The sequence below is a fragment of the Rhizopus microsporus genome, assembly GCF_002708625.1.
Source record: "Rhizopus microsporus ATCC 52813 unplaced genomic scaffold scaffold_9, whole genome shotgun sequence".
NCBI classification, from domain to species: Eukaryota; Fungi; Mucoromycota; class Mucoromycetes; order Mucorales; family Rhizopodaceae; genus Rhizopus; species Rhizopus microsporus.
This window is the reverse complement of record NW_019671924.1, coordinates 605,649-621,288: the sequence shown is the minus strand read 5'-3', so window position 1 is coordinate 621,288 and position 15,640 is coordinate 605,649. Positions and strand designations below refer to the sequence as shown.

The window sequence follows — 15,640 nt, the reverse complement described above, 5'->3', positions numbered from 1 at the left end:
AAAAAAAAAGAAAGAGAGCAAAACATTTTAATATGACAAGACTAACACCTTTTTTTTTTCATAAATAGAAATATGTTGCTGCTTCGCTTGTACAACATGCTTTGCTTTTAGCTACAAATGCAAACGGGGCGCTTTTACTGATCTGGTTATTGGACACGTCAGGTATTCCCGGGCGTTATCGGGTGCTTGCACCTCGACTATTACCTCACTTGGCACGTCTTTGTACACACAAATTAGCCTCTCTTACCGTCTTGAAGCTGATCAATCAACGTCAAGAGCCCGATGCAAGAGCGGTTATTCTTGATGCTCTCTTCTTTACACCACAATATGCAGAAGTGACTGAAGAGATTCTCCATGATCAAGTCCATGGTGTCAATTTGATACAAAAAATTCTGTCAAGCTCGTATATTGAATTAAAAGAAAGGCAGCGCATTGCAGAAAGAGTAAAGCAGATGCTTTATAAATTAAAGCTGCAGCACATACAAGGCTACAAGCGACTTGTAGAAGAAATCAACATGGTCATGGTCGATTCAGTTCCGGGTGCGAGCTTGGGTGCTGGTATACCTTCTCAGTTCACCATCAGTCCCAGTTTAGCTGCTGCCTTACATGCCAAGTATGTGGCGGTCAGTAACGGAATGGGAAATGAAGAGCAACTAGAACAACCTCAGTCTACAGCAGCCATGATGGCTAATTTTTATGCTGCCGCTGTTGCAGCATCTATTTCAACTGCAAATAATAATGCAGTCACTACAGAAGAAAAGAATGAAGAAGATAACACATAACAGCATCCTCTCTGAATGATATCACTATATATATACATAATGGATACCCCTTTCCTTTCTTTTTTGTTTTTTTTGTTTGGGCTTTTTGCTTATATATTCGTTCACTTAGACTTATCACACACACACACACACACACATATACATTCTTTCCTCCCCCCTTTCTTTATTATACATAACTGTAACTTTTATTTGCATTGCATCTTTTGTTAAAAAGATTGAATTGAATTTGTTTATGTGTATATACATGACAATATGTTATTTTAAGTTTAATAAACAATCTCTTTTATTATTATTTAATCAAAATGTAATAGAATGAAAATGTGTGTATAATGAAAATGCAAGGGAATGTGCGTGTTTGTATTATGCTTAAACATCAGATGAAGGAGAATTTGGAGCAGATTGCTGTTGTTGTTCTTGTGAATCATTTTTACTTGTTAGAGTTGTTAATACAGATTTCAAAAACTTGTTCTATTTAATGTTAGTGGGCATGTATATAAACGAAGTTTGTATACTTGCCTCATTTTCTAATTCCTCTAGTTTCTTTGCGTCTGTTTGCTTTTCGACTCTAAATCGAGTTATAAATTGCTCCAACTGATTGATGCGACCAAGAATATCTACCGATGCGGATGGTGTTGACGGTGATGATGAGGATGACGATGTTTCGGATGGTGAATTTAGGTTTGCATTTATTAACAAGGGATGATCAGGACAGACAAATCGTAATGCGTCTTCCAATTCCTGTGTCCTCTTTTCCAAACCCTGGCATCGTTCCTGTAATTCACGCTCTCTCTGCTTACGACGATCACGAAATCGTGCAGATGCGCCTGCATTTCTTCGTCTTTTTTCTGCTAATACCTCTTCAGAGGTCATCACTCTCTTCTGGCTGTCTTGGGCTGGATCTGATCTTCTTCTTAACTCAGCAGGGTATGGAAATAAATGGTCTTCATAAGGCTTGGGTAATATGGGCATTGCTTTTTTTGGATCAAATGCAGTTGTAGGAGGAGAAGCAAGGCCCGTGGTGAACATTGAAATGGGTGGTAGTAATTGTGTTGGAGGTGAGTTCATTTTTTGTTGTCAATAGAGAGAGAGAGAGAATAAAAAAGAAAGCCCAAAAAAACTGAATTTGAAATAGAATAAATACAATTGCGCCATCCGATTGCGACATTTCTATATCTTATTGCGATCAACAAAAAATCAAATTAGAATTGGTGGTACAGAAAGCGTGTGAAGTTTAATGCTAACTACACGCTCTATGTATTGTTTATTTGAGAGATAACTCCTCTCTGGTTGTCATGGCAAATAATTCCCCTTCAAAGCTACCTTTCATATAAGAATATATGCCATGGAAACCTAGTTTCCAGCACGCTATGTTACAATACCCAGATGAGCCTCATGTACAATTAGAAAATGTTAATACGTATTTTTGTAAAGGAATTGCGTAACATGTAAATAATATGATCACTCCTGACACTTATTGGAAATAGAAAAAGTCATTTCACGCATGATCCAGCGACATAAGATACAAATAAATGGTTATTTAAGTTAAATGAAAACACTGCTTTAACGCCGCTTTGATATGGATGATATGCCCACCTGTCTTTACAAAGATCAATACTCATTAGAATGTAAACAAAATAGACATGCTGAGCCATTGACATTTTATGATAACCACTGTTGTTTTGATAGTTATAATGTTTTACGCATTTCATCCGTTATTTTCATCATAGGCTCCTAATCACAACGTCTTATACTGATGCTATCCACGTATCTTTTAAACCTAAGTTAGGGCTGCCTCATTAGTAGAAATAGATAAGGATTAAAGACGACTAGAGTATTACAGTATAGAAAGGCTTTTGTTCAATTTGAAGCCAAAACTTCATTTTTTACATTGTAAAAGTAGTCCATAGCTTCCATATATGAATCATACCCTGTATTAAGGAAGGGATCAACATAATTCCTGAAAAATATGATGTTACTATTCCAGAATAATACTCAATATTGAGTAATTAACAATGCTTATTCCTAATATCCCCCTTTGATCATTAGGTATTTATTTCTGCATTACGTCAATTGAGCTAATGTTGCTTAGGTTATGCAATAATGTCGCTCGCCGTTGTCCTGTGTAACGACCAAGCCCTTTTTCTTTTCTGCTGTCAAGAGAGAATCATATAGTTTATCAGATTCAGTTTATAAAAAGAGGAACCTTTTTTATGAAAGGTTTACAAGGCTATGTTTCCATGGTAATAAGTATATGAAAAAGATGATTACCAGAGAAACGTATTGATTATTGTGACAAATAAAAGATTCCGCCATTTTCTCTTTTCATTTCTTCATTTTACATTTTTCGAACAAATTTCCAAATTTGATCGTTATTCACTTGTTTTAGAAATATTGAGCGTTGCTTCCAAACATTTTATGCATCACTTATCGAAAAAGCACGCCATTCACATGTTGAAAGTGTCTTTGTTTCATTGTCTGCTTTTCTTTTGAATCAAAACATACATTGAAATAAAGGTGCATTTTGATGTCACTTTATGTTTCGAACAAAAAGAGAGACAATTGTTTGAGAACTGACAATCTACAAAAAGAGTGAACAGAAATAAGAACGAATGACAGCTACTTAAAAGATGGACAATACAAGTTGATAGTAGACTGAGATTTATTAAAGATCAAGCATTGACCCTAAGCCATGCTTTTGGGTATTGAAGTAAAGCTTTCAAAGACTTTTCTTTTTTTTTTTTTTTTTTACACAGCATTCATTCAACATGGATCGACTCTACAATATCAAATATAAAATCAAATCCCCTTGAGGAGATATACCTTTCATTGCTTGCTTGCTTAGTCGAGAAAAGTCCGGTCATCCCTGATCATTTCGCGAGCCGAATAATTCTTATCGGGGTTGACCCTTTTCAAACATACTTTTTTACCTCTCTTTTTATATTTTTTGAATTCTCTGTCTCCTTATCATATGAGAAAAGCTGTAAGTTATATATAAAAAGAGATAGACATAAAATATAACTTAGTTATGTCTAGTTTGATAAAAAGTCAACTCGTATTGGAGTACCTATTGAAATACCTTCTGGTGTAAGTTAATCATCTCCCTCTTTTTATTTCCCATCTTGTTCATTTCTTCATTATGCAGACTCGTCCTGCGTCTCCAAGAATAAAGCATACGTTCAGTAAAAGGCCAAGGAGAGGCGTATTGAACCCGATTGACCCAGACATGTCAACAACTAAACGAATCAAAAGTATGCACACTGCGCGTGAATCAACAAGAACACAACAAGAGGAAGACGAATTTATGAAATCTATTCTAGACAGTTCTTCTTATCGCACAAGAGAAAAGGTACGCACTTTATATCTTTGTTGATCTTATTCGTATTGATCATTTATATATTTCCAGGACTATCACGATGAGTTATCAGAAGAACCCAAATATGGAGGATCAAAGCTGGTCAAGCCTACGGGAAATAAGATGAAAGAAAAGCTGAAATCGTTGGGCAGTTATATGAGCCATTTATTTGTAACGCAGACATGTGCAATTCATTGTTTTATTCTGACCTTTATATATGATAGACACCGTCATCTAGTAATAGCAACACCAAACGTCATTATATTGACATTGATTTAGATTATAGCGATGACGACAAAAGCTCACCGTCGCCTGACTCAACCTCAACAGCAAAACGTAAAGCATCGAGCATTCAACCAGACGACGTGATCGTTCTGATCAAGCGACCCAGAAAAAGCTACAAGCTCAAGATGGAGGAAGAAGTCGAAGTAGATGAATTACCAGATGAATATATAGAGGATCAAAAACAAAAGTCATATACCCCCAAGAAAAGCAAAGAACAACCTCTGCTTGACAAAAAAGAATTACCCAAACGCAAGACAAGAAGCAGCAGTGCGGCAGAAGATAAGGCATCCGTGGAGATTGATGTGGAAGACAACAATGAGTTGACCAAACGAGACTTTGCATTTTATGGCCGGGACAAGCATATGCTCATGTACCCCTTTGTTGGTTCTGGGCAGATCACGGTCTATTGGGACGATCTGCAGCGGCTGGCAAAGGACCGGTTCCTGAACGATACAATCATTGACTTTTACCCTAGAGTCTGGGCAGATCAGTATCCTGATGACGGCATCTACACTTTCAATTCCTTCTTTTATACAAAACTAGCTGACTGCAAAACAACCGAACACTTTGAAAAACTATCTCGCTGGACGCAGAATGCAAACATATTTGACAAAGATCTCTTAATTATACCCGTTGCAGAGCATAGTCATTGGTTCATCATCTTGGTTGTCAACCCAGGTGCATCGATTGGTCAAGGAAAACGTATAGATCAAGATGAATTGCGAACAAAGTCGAGTAAGGACCGGCTGGACCGTACAAAGTAAGTGCACCGTGTAGTTCTACTGTTACTCATATTATTTAGACCCTATATCATGACTATGGATTCCTTGGGTGGACCACAACGACATGTACGAAGATATGTCGTCGAGTATTTAAAAAAGGAAGCAGCCCGAAAACTAGACGTGCTTGAACCCGAGTTTATACCACCGGAGTTTATGTCTATTCAGTGCCCACAACAGGATAATCATTATGACTGTGGTGTCTTTTGTCTGCATAGTATATACAACTTTTACAAATACAAGACGAAAATGTGGGATTCTATCTTTACTACCAAGAGCACGGTAGGTGTCTATGTGAATGTTTATCTAGGCCATGTACTTAGATATATTTGTAGGTTGCAGTAGAAGAATTTGTAGAGAACCAAAAGAAAGAACTGTTGACTTTTAGAAGGTTTCTATATACATTAATAGAAAACAAAGCAAAGGAATATTCTCAGTTTAAGCGTTCAACGACATCATGAGCCCCAATATAAATATGTAAATATGAGCATAAATAAATCTCCCCCCTTCATCTGTTAAACCTGTGGCTTATGTCCAAGCTTAAACTTTTTCTCTCCGCCCCTTGATTGAAAATTTCCCTTTTTTCTATATATATTGACACAATGACAGACAAGATCATTCCTAGTGAAGAAGCACTTGTGGAGGCCATTCAAAAGATCAAGCTCGAGACACCTGAGGCCGGTATCAAGAAAGTGACGACGCTTGTGCTTGAACAACAACCCAGCTGGCAAGTATCAGAAAAGCGAGTGAAGAAGCATATGCAGCAGTGTGGACTCACCCAGACGACTCAGCCAGTCAAGAGTGGACTTGCTGACGACCCCTCTGTGCCAGTGTCATATATCGATCCTCGTTTGGACTTCAAGTCTGTGTCTGACTGTGTGCAGGCACGCATGGTTGATCCAGTCACAGGCAAGGGACTGTTTGCAGCACGCGATATCAAAAGGGACGAAATATTGTTTACAGAAGAACCCTTTGTGTACTTTCCACCCTGGGAACTCTTTGCCTTGGCTCGTTCTGGTAACGCCTGTGGTCTATGCTGTAAGCCGATCCTATATGCCAATCGATTGACACAACACTGCAAGTATTGTGATATGTATTACTGCAGCAAACAATGTCGATCCACTGCCTGGGAACAGTTTCACCAGTTAGAATGTACTCGATTAAATCCAGCTGTGACAAAGTTGATGAACTTTTGTGAGGGCGAAAATTGGCAGGCACCTATGGCGATTGCTCGTATCTATGCTCGTATGATCTTGGCACACCAGCGAGACGAGTTGAATGAGGTCTTGGGTCACCTCGATGCCTTTGCGACTGTCAGTCAGGAAGAACGTCAGGCAAAAGAGACCGAGTGGATCTTTATGGAACATCCCACACGCGAGCTCTGGGTCAAGGCACGCGATTTCCTTTCCAAGGCGTACAAGGAACCACCAGCCAAGTGCAAGATCACCAAAGCCCTGCCAGATACACTCAAGGCTCAACTGTTTGATGATGAAAAGACATTTTTGAATTATATGGGTAAATTCAACATCAATAATCAAAATGGTGGTCTCTATCTAGTGCATTCACATATCAATCATAACTGTTATCCAAATGTCAGTATTGATCATCCTCAGGCCAAGTCACAGTACAAGATTGCAGTGAGAGCGATTAGAGATATCAAACAAGGAGAGCAACTGTATGAGACATATGTAAATCCAAGATGGAATAAGGAAACAAGACAGACCTACTTGGATAAGTCATATTTATTTAAATGTCAATGTGATCGTTGCGAAAAGGATTTACCATTGACAGACGATATACGTAAAGGATTAAGGTTAAGAGACGAATAATGATAATAAAAAGTTTTTATTTTTCTTGTTGTTCATCATAGATAAAAGATAGTGTATCTATGAGAGAACTTATGCCTTGAAGAAAGCCATCATCAGGACTATAAGAGCCCTTTTCAGGCGGGTAGGTCATGACATGATAATTTTCAATTATTTCTTTTCTTGTTATACAGTGTGTAAAATCAATTAACTTCATTTTAATGCCTTTACTCAAGTCTAATCCATCATATACAATCAGTAAACTAGCTCCATAAAATCGATAACCAATCATTTTCTTAATTTCATTATATAAACCATGTAATTTGCTTAAAAGAATAGGTATAAATTCAATTATGAATCGATTGCCATTAAATAAAAAGTGTCTTATTGTATCTTTAAACGATTCTTCATTTAGTGTACGTCCAGTGTATTTATCTTGAATGTCGTAGTGTCCTGTGTTCACTTGGTAGACCTACAAAAGTAAGTAAAGATAATGAACTACCATGATACTTACCTGCATACCACACACACGCACACCCAACTGTCCACTTGTCGATTGTTCACATTTAAACTTTTGAGTAGCCATCTTTTCTGGAGAGACGTAGACACCATGTTGCCTTGTTCCCATTTTCAAGTCGAGAATACACGGTTTGCTCAATCCAAACGTCAGATCATCCATGACCATAAACTCTTCACCCACTTTGACTTCACTCGGTTGATCAATGTGGGAATGTTGTTGAAATTGACAAAGTCTTTTTCGATCACTTTCGAGGGGTATTTCAGGATATCCGTTACAATAATCGACATGAATGATGCCAAGATATCTAGGTAGAAATCTTTTTAACCTTCCATGTCTTAATAAATCCCTGTAAAAAGCATCTTCATTTGTTTTAATGGCTTTACATATAGGTCCATTTGATAAACGAAACATGGCAACATGGCCACCTGCTTTATGTTTGAGAGGTAATACAGTTATGACATCAGAGGCTTCTTTCATTTCATTTGAATAAGAAAGAAAAAATATAGCTGTATAAAGCCAATCAAATTTTTAAAAATTAGACTTACAAAAGGGCATTGAATGACAGACGCATAGTCGTCCAATCAAATGAAAGATTTGTTCTCTCTGTAGTGCAAAAGCTTCTCACGGATGAATGATAGTAATAAAAATCATATGAAAAAATAATGAATTGATCTCATTGTATATTAGGACCTTGACTTTATTGTTTCTTTAATAGGTGACAGAGAGATAAACCGGATCAGTGTATTTATAAATAGAAACCATAATAACTTTACTTATAGCAAAGCTATTAAAAAACTGAGCGCTACGTTTTATTTATTAACTCTTTCTCTATGAAACGTAGTCATTTAGTTTTTAAAAATATTGATCCTAGATGCCGCTATAAACTTTTAAAAAATTTCGAATATCTTAAACAGGTTATAAGTGACATGCACCATATCTATCCATCAAGTCTCTAGGCTTTATTCACAGAACACTGCCACCCGTTGACAGCTGTCCATACTTGTTAAATAGTTGCTACACCTTTGGATTTATGTCTCCATGGCAGAAGAATCCTCTCCTAAATTCCCCTTACTTCTGTTTAGATGCTACACAAAAGACAATAAATATTGACCGTTACCTTTTATACATCATTGTAGTGAGACATTCACTTACAGGCACAGGTTGCCCAGCTGCTTTTTTTTACAAAGGGTCACTCTGCAAGACCTATTACTGAATTTCTATCTTTTGTGAAAAGCCAGGGTCATGTAGATATCCAAAAGATAACAATTGGTGTCTCTGACATTGAGCTAGCTTATTTTTCTTCAGTTTAAATTTTAAAGTCTCCTAACTTAGCGAGCGGTCATGAAAACTTCTGCGCCATTCCAATAAGAAACACTGCATGCACGAAAACATTCATCATCTTACAATTTCACACTATCAAAGCCTCTGTCTAACCTAAGGCTGTCTAGTTCATTCTCTTTGGTATAAAGTACGAATTTATCATAATTACACATGAATTACCTTGGTTTTTTGTTGATCAAACTGACAACATGAAACTAGAATAAAAACTCTTTTATTTCTTTCTTCTCCTTGAAAAGAGACAAACCAAGACGGCAGCTTTATAAAGCCATGCTTAGTGCGGCACCATACATTCAAAGGTTTTTGTTGAGTGATATTATAAGTAATGGATAGAGGTAGCGCCCGTAGTATTAGTCTAACTTTTGGTGTATTTTCTGGTACATGTAACATTTCCCTTCCAAAAGCAATGTGCCCAGGTTCAGATTTGATGCCGAAGGCTATCATCAATGATCCTAACGTAATTAACATTATAACAACTGCATTGTTAAATGTGCAAAACGATTATGTAACTGTGAACCCAGAATGGGATAATGGCACTCGCTCATATGTTGTCCTAGAAGCAAAGTCATCAGTAATGAGTCATCCTCCTATAATTATAGAAATACAACATACGATTAACAGCTTATTTATAAAGAGATTCATAAATTACAGCCTTGAGGCTTTTAAAAGATATAACTTGGACCCTATTGTTCCCATCGTATGCACCGATGCCTTATCCGATTACGTTGCCAAAAACGTAAAGAGCAGCAACATTCCTTCATGCAATGACTTTCCTTCAACAGGTTGGGCCTCTCGTTGCCTGATTGTGTCTAAAGCATGTATCCAAGAGAGCATTGATACCATACCTGTGGACCCTTTCGTCGCTCTTAATTTATTTCTGACTAGCCGGGCAGTTACGATAAATGATACACTTTACGCAGATGATTATACTATTCAATTTCTGTACATCTTGACCTTAAAAAAAACATCAAATTCGGCTCGGAGATCAATATATTGGTGATATACTGGAGCAAGTTCTGGAAACCCAAAGTAACAAGCACACAATAACATTGGAACTAATTAAAAAATCCATCATCAGAAGTAGCCGCCAAAGCCATCAAGGCTTTATAACCACAAAATAACTCAATAAAAAGAAAGTATACTAATATGGATGTCACTCCATACGAACGCAGTATGATGTTTGTGGATGATTATGTGAAAACCAGGAAACAAAAAGGATTTAAGCGAGTGAATTGGTTGGCGTGCTATTCCAAAGGCATTGAATTAAACTTTTTTCATTATAAAAGTGCAAATGCACTTCGCAATCAATACAAAAAGTATATCAAACAAAAAAAAAAGATAATTAGTGCATAAAAGAGCATATATCATGAAAAGGAAAGGTGTTTTTTTTTTTCAGTTTAGTAATTTGCAAACAGGTAACGGATCTGTATCTACTGGGTTAAGAACTTGTCTGATTCAATAGTGTTTTAAGAAAAAACAAAGTAATTCCTGTGTGCTGGTGACTAATTTTTCCTGGTCGGAAGACAGACAGCTACTTGGGGTATCCTTAACATCAAGAGAGTCAAAAGAAAGCCAATGGAAGACAATCAAAATTGGAACAGCAGAGCAAGCAAAAGAAGATGACTGTCCTGTGAGAACCTTGGTACACTCAAAAATAGACTAATACTACGTACACTACCTATGATGTCGCCTAACAAAGCTTTCCAATGTGTAGTATCAAGCCAAACATGACTTTTGTAAAGTACCCACATTGGTTTGTGCTTCTTTTCAAGAAGAAGAACAAAGAGATAAAAAAGAAATATTATTATTTTTTTGTTCTAATTTTATGCTGTCAGTCTATCAACAAAGACCCCAGATCAATCACGTGTAATTGTGATAAAATCGTATTTTATATCAGAGAGAGTGAACTGAACAGCCTTAGGTTAGGCAGAGACTTTGGTAGTGTAAAGTTGTAAAGCAATGTCACATGGAGTACCCCAAGGAAGCGCCCGTAGTATTAGCCTATTTTTGAGTGTATTTTCAAGTGCACCAAGTGTTTGCCTTTTATAAAATACATTTCAATGAAACAAAAAGCACATACCGTGGATTCCTAAAATGTGATCACGTAGTCTGCGCGAGGAAGACGATTCTTTCTGACACAAGTGGCAGATGTAAATCACGAGCGCATTTTTCATTCACGTTTTTAAACTAGCAACAAATGATAAAAGGAAGATAATCGGTTATGAGACCATCCAAACTCTGTCTTTTTCAGAAGGCGTTACAGTTGCTTGTCTTGTTGATCTTGTTGGCTCAGCTGTGTTTGTGGTTGTTGCATTTAGTTTTGTAATAGAATCAGACAAAGTAAAAGTACGATGAGACTGTGTGTATTTTTATTCAGAATAAAATAAAGAGAAAAAAAGAGATGATAGCACGATCTATAACTTATCAAGCTGAGTTGTTTAAACTGAGTTGACAGCATTTGATTAAGGTGAGCAGATCTTATAGTAACAATAGATTCAACTCTAGAAATTATATTTAAGTACTGGATGATAACATGGATAACTCAGCTTGTATCGATTTGAATCCAATTAGGAACCATTGTTTTTGAAGAGCCATTCATTTTTGGGTAAAATGAAATTTATTTAGTAATGGAACATTCTCACTTTAAATATGTGGGGCAGCTATCGGACACTGAATAGACTAGTGACCTGTTGTACCTCCAACCGCCTTTAATCGTTTCAACCAAAGTTCTGCTCGTTCGACTGTATCTGAAAAGACAAGAGAAACAGATTTAAGCATTCTGATAGATTCACCACTGAAATCGAGTAATTTAATAGAAGTGACATGCAATGGTGTATCTACCTCGTCTAATGCCTGTTGATTGACCATGGCCCATCTAGAGGGCAATTCGAGGATAAAAGAACGTACAGTCAATTTGGCTTGTTCTGGTAGACCTTTGCCTGCATATCTACTGACCACTTCAACCACTTTACGCAGTGTGTCGACAATCTCTTTCTTGATGTTATTTAATGTTGTATCTGATGCACCTTGGGTTACTTGTTTTTGTTGTTGTTGCTGTTGGTTGGTTGCCAAAGATACAAGGAATTGGCGAAGGAGGGTCATTTGCTGTTCTATATGTTGCACAGCGTACTGTAACCAACTAAGACAGTATTTTAAACACTTCATACTTTCTTCACTAATTACAGCTGCTGTCGTACCTGCAGCTGAACCTGCATGAAGTACGATCTGTTGCCAACGAGGTCTTCTCTGGATAGAGTAAGGATGTGGTGAAGTTGAAGGTCTTTGTTTTTTGCCTATATTAATGATCATAAACATGAGCTTCTTTATATGTAAATATAAAACTTACGATCTTCACGTGTATCTTCTATCCTTTTGTGCCTGTGTGTTACTTCTGTATCTTGTAAGGATGTTCGAGCAAGGGCAGTAGTTGCAGCTATGGTGTCTTCGTCTTCCTTTCAAAAAGAGAATCAATAATAGCAAATGTGTTATTATCATTCTTACTTGTGATTTATGACTATAACCCAATTTGTCGTAGATGGGACTAACAGCATAAGTATCAATCATGTCTGCGCCATATTTTACTATAGAATTCTCGTATGCTTTAAGTGCACTATCAATAAGGGGTAATCGACGTATAAAATGAGGTTGGGATGGGATTGGCTCCATAGCTGGTAATGGAACTAATATGGGCGAAAGATGAATAACTAATATTTTATTACTCATTGTTTCTTTTACTCTTTTTCTCTGTTTGATTTTTATTGTTTTCATCATTATTACACAACTGTGTAATAGACATCGCTTGACTCATTATTGAAGAATAATAAATAAAAAAAAAAGAAAAGGAAAAAAAAGAGAGAAAAGGAGAGGGAAGAGAGATAGAGAAAAAAAAGGATAAAAAAAATATTACATGAAACGCTCTTCACGTGTCATTTGCTATGGCTTGTGTCATCACTGCTTTCTTGCTCTTTACACTTCCTCTTACTCTCTCTTATTTTTCTGTTTCCCTTTTTTTATGATCCGACCGATGGTGTGCACATAGCGTTTGAACTAATAAATATCCTTTTGCAGGGTTTCAGTGAAAATTTTCTTTCTCTACAATTTATAATATGAACGATTCTACCAAAGATACACTTTACAAGGTAAAAAAATAATAATACCATGTTGATCCGCATAATGAGTAACAATGACACAACAGGTTGCTGATATCACAAAAACTGTTATTCATTGGGGTTTTATTCCTTTTGTTATCTATCTTGGTATTTCTCGTAGTAACCCCAGACCTTCTATTCTCAAGTAAGAAAGATGAATATATGTATAATGGTTATCTTAATTCCTTCATAGGCTCATCAGTCCTCTTGCTTAAACTATGTAAATGACAACACAAACATACAGTAATAAAGCAGTAAATAAATTGCAAAACAAAAAGGGATATATAACTTATTTATTCATAAGATTATTTTCATATAAAACACATATAAAATGTTTGTATAATATGTATAATAGAGAGAGAGAGAGGACTTATATTAGAAGAGAGAGGGGGAAGCGTATCTACAATATGTGTTAAACTTATAAAAAAGAATTTTGACTTAGGGCATTAGACCAATCTGCAGCTAAAAGGAAATCATCTTCTTTAAATAAATCCAATACATTTGAATTATCTGCAGGATCAATTTGAAGTTGGGTATCAAAATCATCAACAACAAAAAAGGGTAACTGAAGTGGTTGTTCCTGTTGTCTGGAAGACTGTGATTGATTATTCTGATGATGTTCTTCATCATCGTCTGTAGACAAATAACTCGAAGCGTCATCCACAGCTGATGCTTCAGGTACTGACTTTTTAGTAGTTGGCTTTTTATTATTAGGTTTGCGATCTTCTTTACATTTGATTTGCATCCAACGTGTACGGCATTGTCTCTTTTTTTAAAAAAAATTATTACATGAATGTACACATTAATGACATTACCTGAGTTCGACCTGGAATGGTCTCTGCAATCCGAATCCAGCATCGACCAAAATTCTCAACACCCATTCTCAACAGAGCATCCTCTTCTGCCGCCCATTTTCCCTTTCTCACATAAGGATCCAGTGCCTCTGTCCAGCGTGCTTGACATTGAATACCAGTTCGGTTCGGTATTCTTTCCGCAATTTTATTCCACGGGATAGGTTGAATACGTCCTTCAGCATCCGTCATATTGGCATACTCGAGTACAGAGTATCGCAGAATCGCGTCTTCCTCTTCTGTCCATCTTCCTTTGTGAATATTGGGACTATCATAACGTTTATACATGAATCATCATCACTCTTGGACTTACTTGAGAGCACCCAGCCACCGTGTGGAGCACTGCATAGGGGTGCGATTAGGCACATGAGCAGCGATCAATGACCACTTGTGTGGACCGTGCAGCTGAACAGCCTGCTTCAACAGTTCATCTTCCTCTGCTGTCCATCGAGAGTAGGTCGAAGGTCGCTTGTTTCTCTTGGTTGTATGTGTACGAGTGGTGGTAATGATGGGTGATAGATAGGGCGACCAAAGATCCATAGAGTATCGTCTCTTGTTCATACTGGGCGATACAGGGAATGGCGAAGATAGCTGAAGGGACTATTCTTGTTATTGAGAACATTGGGTTTATTTATGAAATCAAAAAAAGGACCCGCGTATACCTGAATGGCATCATCGATCTGCAGCATAGGTTGCTGTGAGGCTTGAACGAGTCCACCTTGGGGAATGAATGACTACAACATATTGCGTGTTAGGGGATTTTTTATCTTTCCTTATATGTATGTCGATTCATATGTATTTACACTTGGCTGTTGCTGCATGCTATATTCCTACAATCCCATTAATCCTACTATTCCCCTTACATCATTCTCACCCCTTACTTGGTAACTTCTATTGTCATTGTTGCCCCAGCATTGATCGAATAAATCCATTTTAGGTAAATCAATAATATCAAGATAAATAAAAAAAAAGAAAGTGAGAAAAAGAAGAAGAAAAAGAAAAAAGAAAGCAAGGGCTTTGCAATAGAAGGAGAGAGAGAGAGAGAAACCGAGAGATGAACATTGTATGAAATTGACCAAGTTGGATAAAATATTTTGCAAAAATGTTAGACACTCTTCGAATTACGTGACGTTGCTGCTTCTTTTTTATTTTTCTTTCCTTTCTCTTCTTGCAGATCAATCCAGTGCAAATAGCAATTCCACATAGAGAAAGACGCAGAAAACGGTGTAATAGGAAGGAAGTTGTGACTGGAAGAGAGCAATTATAGATTATATCTTCATTCACATGTGTGATATTGTCCTTCTTGATAAAGTTCACAGTATGATCGCTCGAGACACTATTTTAGTCGAGCTCTCCTTGATTTACAGACTAGGGAAGCATATCTCAAGTAGTTCTTTGTGATCTTTGAGCCTCTCTTCTTCAGAATCAAGCCCAGATTTGTTGGCCTAGAATGTCATTTTCTTTTATGGAGGCCATACACTTCCTACCACTGTGAACTGTTTTATACTTTTCTCTTTTTCTTTGCAAATAGCCTGTAATCCTGAACATAAGCAGTGTATCTTTCCGTGTTCAATCACGACATAATTCCAGGCTCAACGTGGGACATACACGCACTATTGCTGTCATTTAAAGCCTTCCATTAACCCAAGGTTTTACCAAGATGAACCCATTGTTCCTATTATGGATATCAATCAAGTTCCTTGACCAGTTTCTACATACGTTTCATTCCTTTTTAGGGTACACTGTCCGTATGATATGTGACTATATATTGTGTGGCTTG

At 37.0% G+C, this 15,640-nt stretch overlaps 11 protein-coding genes across 11 annotated transcripts in view; 6 read left to right on the top strand and 5 right to left on the bottom strand.

Annotated features, from left to right (window-relative positions):
* Positions 1 to 919, top strand: part of RHIMIDRAFT_227171 (ARM repeat-containing protein) — a 2,782-nt gene extending 1,863 nt beyond the window's left edge. The window contains exon 6 of the mRNA XM_023607588.1: positions 69 to 919. Within this exon, the coding sequence (XP_023465914.1) occupies positions 69 to 782 (714 nt within the window). The 3' untranslated portion in view covers positions 783 to 919. The remainder of the gene's footprint in view (positions 1 to 68) is intronic.
* A 121-nt stretch (positions 920 to 1,040) lies between these two features.
* On the bottom strand, positions 1,041 to 1,865 carry RHIMIDRAFT_313683 (uncharacterized protein). The gene is made up of 2 exons (XM_023614882.1): positions 1,299 to 1,865; positions 1,041 to 1,250 (listed from the first exon to the last, which is right to left on the bottom strand). The coding sequence occupies exons 1-2, from the start codon at positions 1,845 to 1,847 to the stop codon at positions 1,149 to 1,151; spliced, it is 651 nt and encodes a 216-aa protein (XP_023465913.1). The 5' UTR covers positions 1,848 to 1,865; the 3' UTR covers positions 1,041 to 1,148.
* A 2,483-nt stretch (positions 1,866 to 4,348) lies between these two features.
* On the top strand, positions 4,349 to 5,556 carry RHIMIDRAFT_141502 (cysteine proteinase). Its single transcript, XM_023605700.1, has 3 exons — positions 4,349 to 5,154; positions 5,222 to 5,480; positions 5,534 to 5,556. The coding sequence occupies exons 1-2, from the start codon at positions 4,545 to 4,547 to the stop codon at positions 5,233 to 5,235; spliced, it is 624 nt and encodes a 207-aa protein (XP_023465912.1). The 5' UTR covers positions 4,349 to 4,544; the 3' UTR covers positions 5,236 to 5,480; positions 5,534 to 5,556.
* On the top strand, positions 4,973 to 5,874 carry RHIMIDRAFT_141531 (uncharacterized protein). Its single transcript, XM_023605701.1, has 4 exons — positions 4,973 to 5,172; positions 5,222 to 5,480; positions 5,534 to 5,675; positions 5,808 to 5,874. The coding sequence occupies exons 2-3, from the start codon at positions 5,232 to 5,234 to the stop codon at positions 5,657 to 5,659; spliced, it is 375 nt and encodes a 124-aa protein (XP_023465911.1). The 5' UTR covers positions 4,973 to 5,172; positions 5,222 to 5,231; the 3' UTR covers positions 5,660 to 5,675; positions 5,808 to 5,874.
* Positions 5,801 to 7,027, top strand: RHIMIDRAFT_203175 (SET domain-containing protein; the record flags this gene model as incomplete). Its single annotated transcript, XM_023606663.1, has 1 exon — positions 5,801 to 7,027. One exon carries the CDS (start codon positions 5,801 to 5,803, stop codon positions 7,025 to 7,027), a length of 1,227 nt encoding a protein of 408 aa, XP_023465910.1.
* Positions 7,028 to 7,274: 247 nt separating this feature from the next.
* RHIMIDRAFT_194255 (SAICAR synthase-like protein) lies at positions 7,275 to 7,697 on the bottom strand (the record flags this gene model as incomplete). The annotated part of the gene is made up of 2 exons (XM_023606007.1): positions 7,275 to 7,475; positions 7,518 to 7,697. Coding segments are annotated over 2 exons (381 nt in total), but the record flags the coding sequence as incomplete, so codon positions are not given.
* A 1,570-nt stretch (positions 7,698 to 9,267) lies between these two features.
* On the top strand, positions 9,268 to 9,861 carry RHIMIDRAFT_306980 (uncharacterized protein; the record flags this gene model as incomplete). The annotated part of the gene is made up of 1 exon (XM_023614513.1): positions 9,268 to 9,861. The coding sequence occupies one exon, from the start codon at positions 9,268 to 9,270 to the stop codon at positions 9,859 to 9,861; it is 594 nt and encodes a 197-aa protein (XP_023465908.1).
* A 1,517-nt stretch (positions 9,862 to 11,378) lies between these two features.
* RHIMIDRAFT_141472 (uncharacterized protein) lies at positions 11,379 to 12,131 on the bottom strand. Its single transcript, XM_023605699.1, has 2 exons — positions 12,059 to 12,131; positions 11,379 to 12,000 (listed from the first exon to the last, which is right to left on the bottom strand). Exon 2 carries the CDS (start codon positions 11,961 to 11,963, stop codon positions 11,541 to 11,543), a length of 423 nt encoding a protein of 140 aa, XP_023465907.1. The 5' UTR covers positions 11,964 to 12,000; positions 12,059 to 12,131; the 3' UTR covers positions 11,379 to 11,540.
* On the bottom strand, positions 12,132 to 12,712 carry RHIMIDRAFT_284303 (uncharacterized protein). The gene is made up of 2 exons (XM_023613178.1): positions 12,597 to 12,712; positions 12,132 to 12,541 (listed from the first exon to the last, which is right to left on the bottom strand). The coding sequence occupies exons 1-2, from the start codon at positions 12,667 to 12,669 to the stop codon at positions 12,213 to 12,215; spliced, it is 402 nt and encodes a 133-aa protein (XP_023465906.1). The 5' UTR covers positions 12,670 to 12,712; the 3' UTR covers positions 12,132 to 12,212.
* A 255-nt stretch (positions 12,713 to 12,967) lies between these two features.
* Positions 12,968 to 13,224, top strand: RHIMIDRAFT_238013 (uncharacterized protein; the record flags this gene model as incomplete). The annotated part of the gene is made up of 3 exons (XM_023608871.1): positions 12,968 to 13,000; positions 13,057 to 13,154; positions 13,203 to 13,224. The coding sequence occupies 3 exons, from the start codon at positions 12,968 to 12,970 to the stop codon at positions 13,222 to 13,224; spliced, it is 153 nt and encodes a 50-aa protein (XP_023465905.1).
* Positions 13,225 to 13,427: 203 nt separating this feature from the next.
* On the bottom strand, positions 13,428 to 14,792 carry RHIMIDRAFT_238012 (uncharacterized protein; the record flags this gene model as incomplete). Its single annotated transcript, XM_023608870.1, has 6 exons — positions 13,428 to 13,775; positions 13,825 to 14,128; positions 14,174 to 14,460; positions 14,523 to 14,594; positions 14,664 to 14,690; positions 14,742 to 14,792. The coding sequence occupies 6 exons, from the start codon at positions 14,790 to 14,792 to the stop codon at positions 13,428 to 13,430; spliced, it is 1,089 nt and encodes a 362-aa protein (XP_023465904.1).
* Between the last annotated feature and the right edge of the window lie 848 nt (positions 14,793 to 15,640).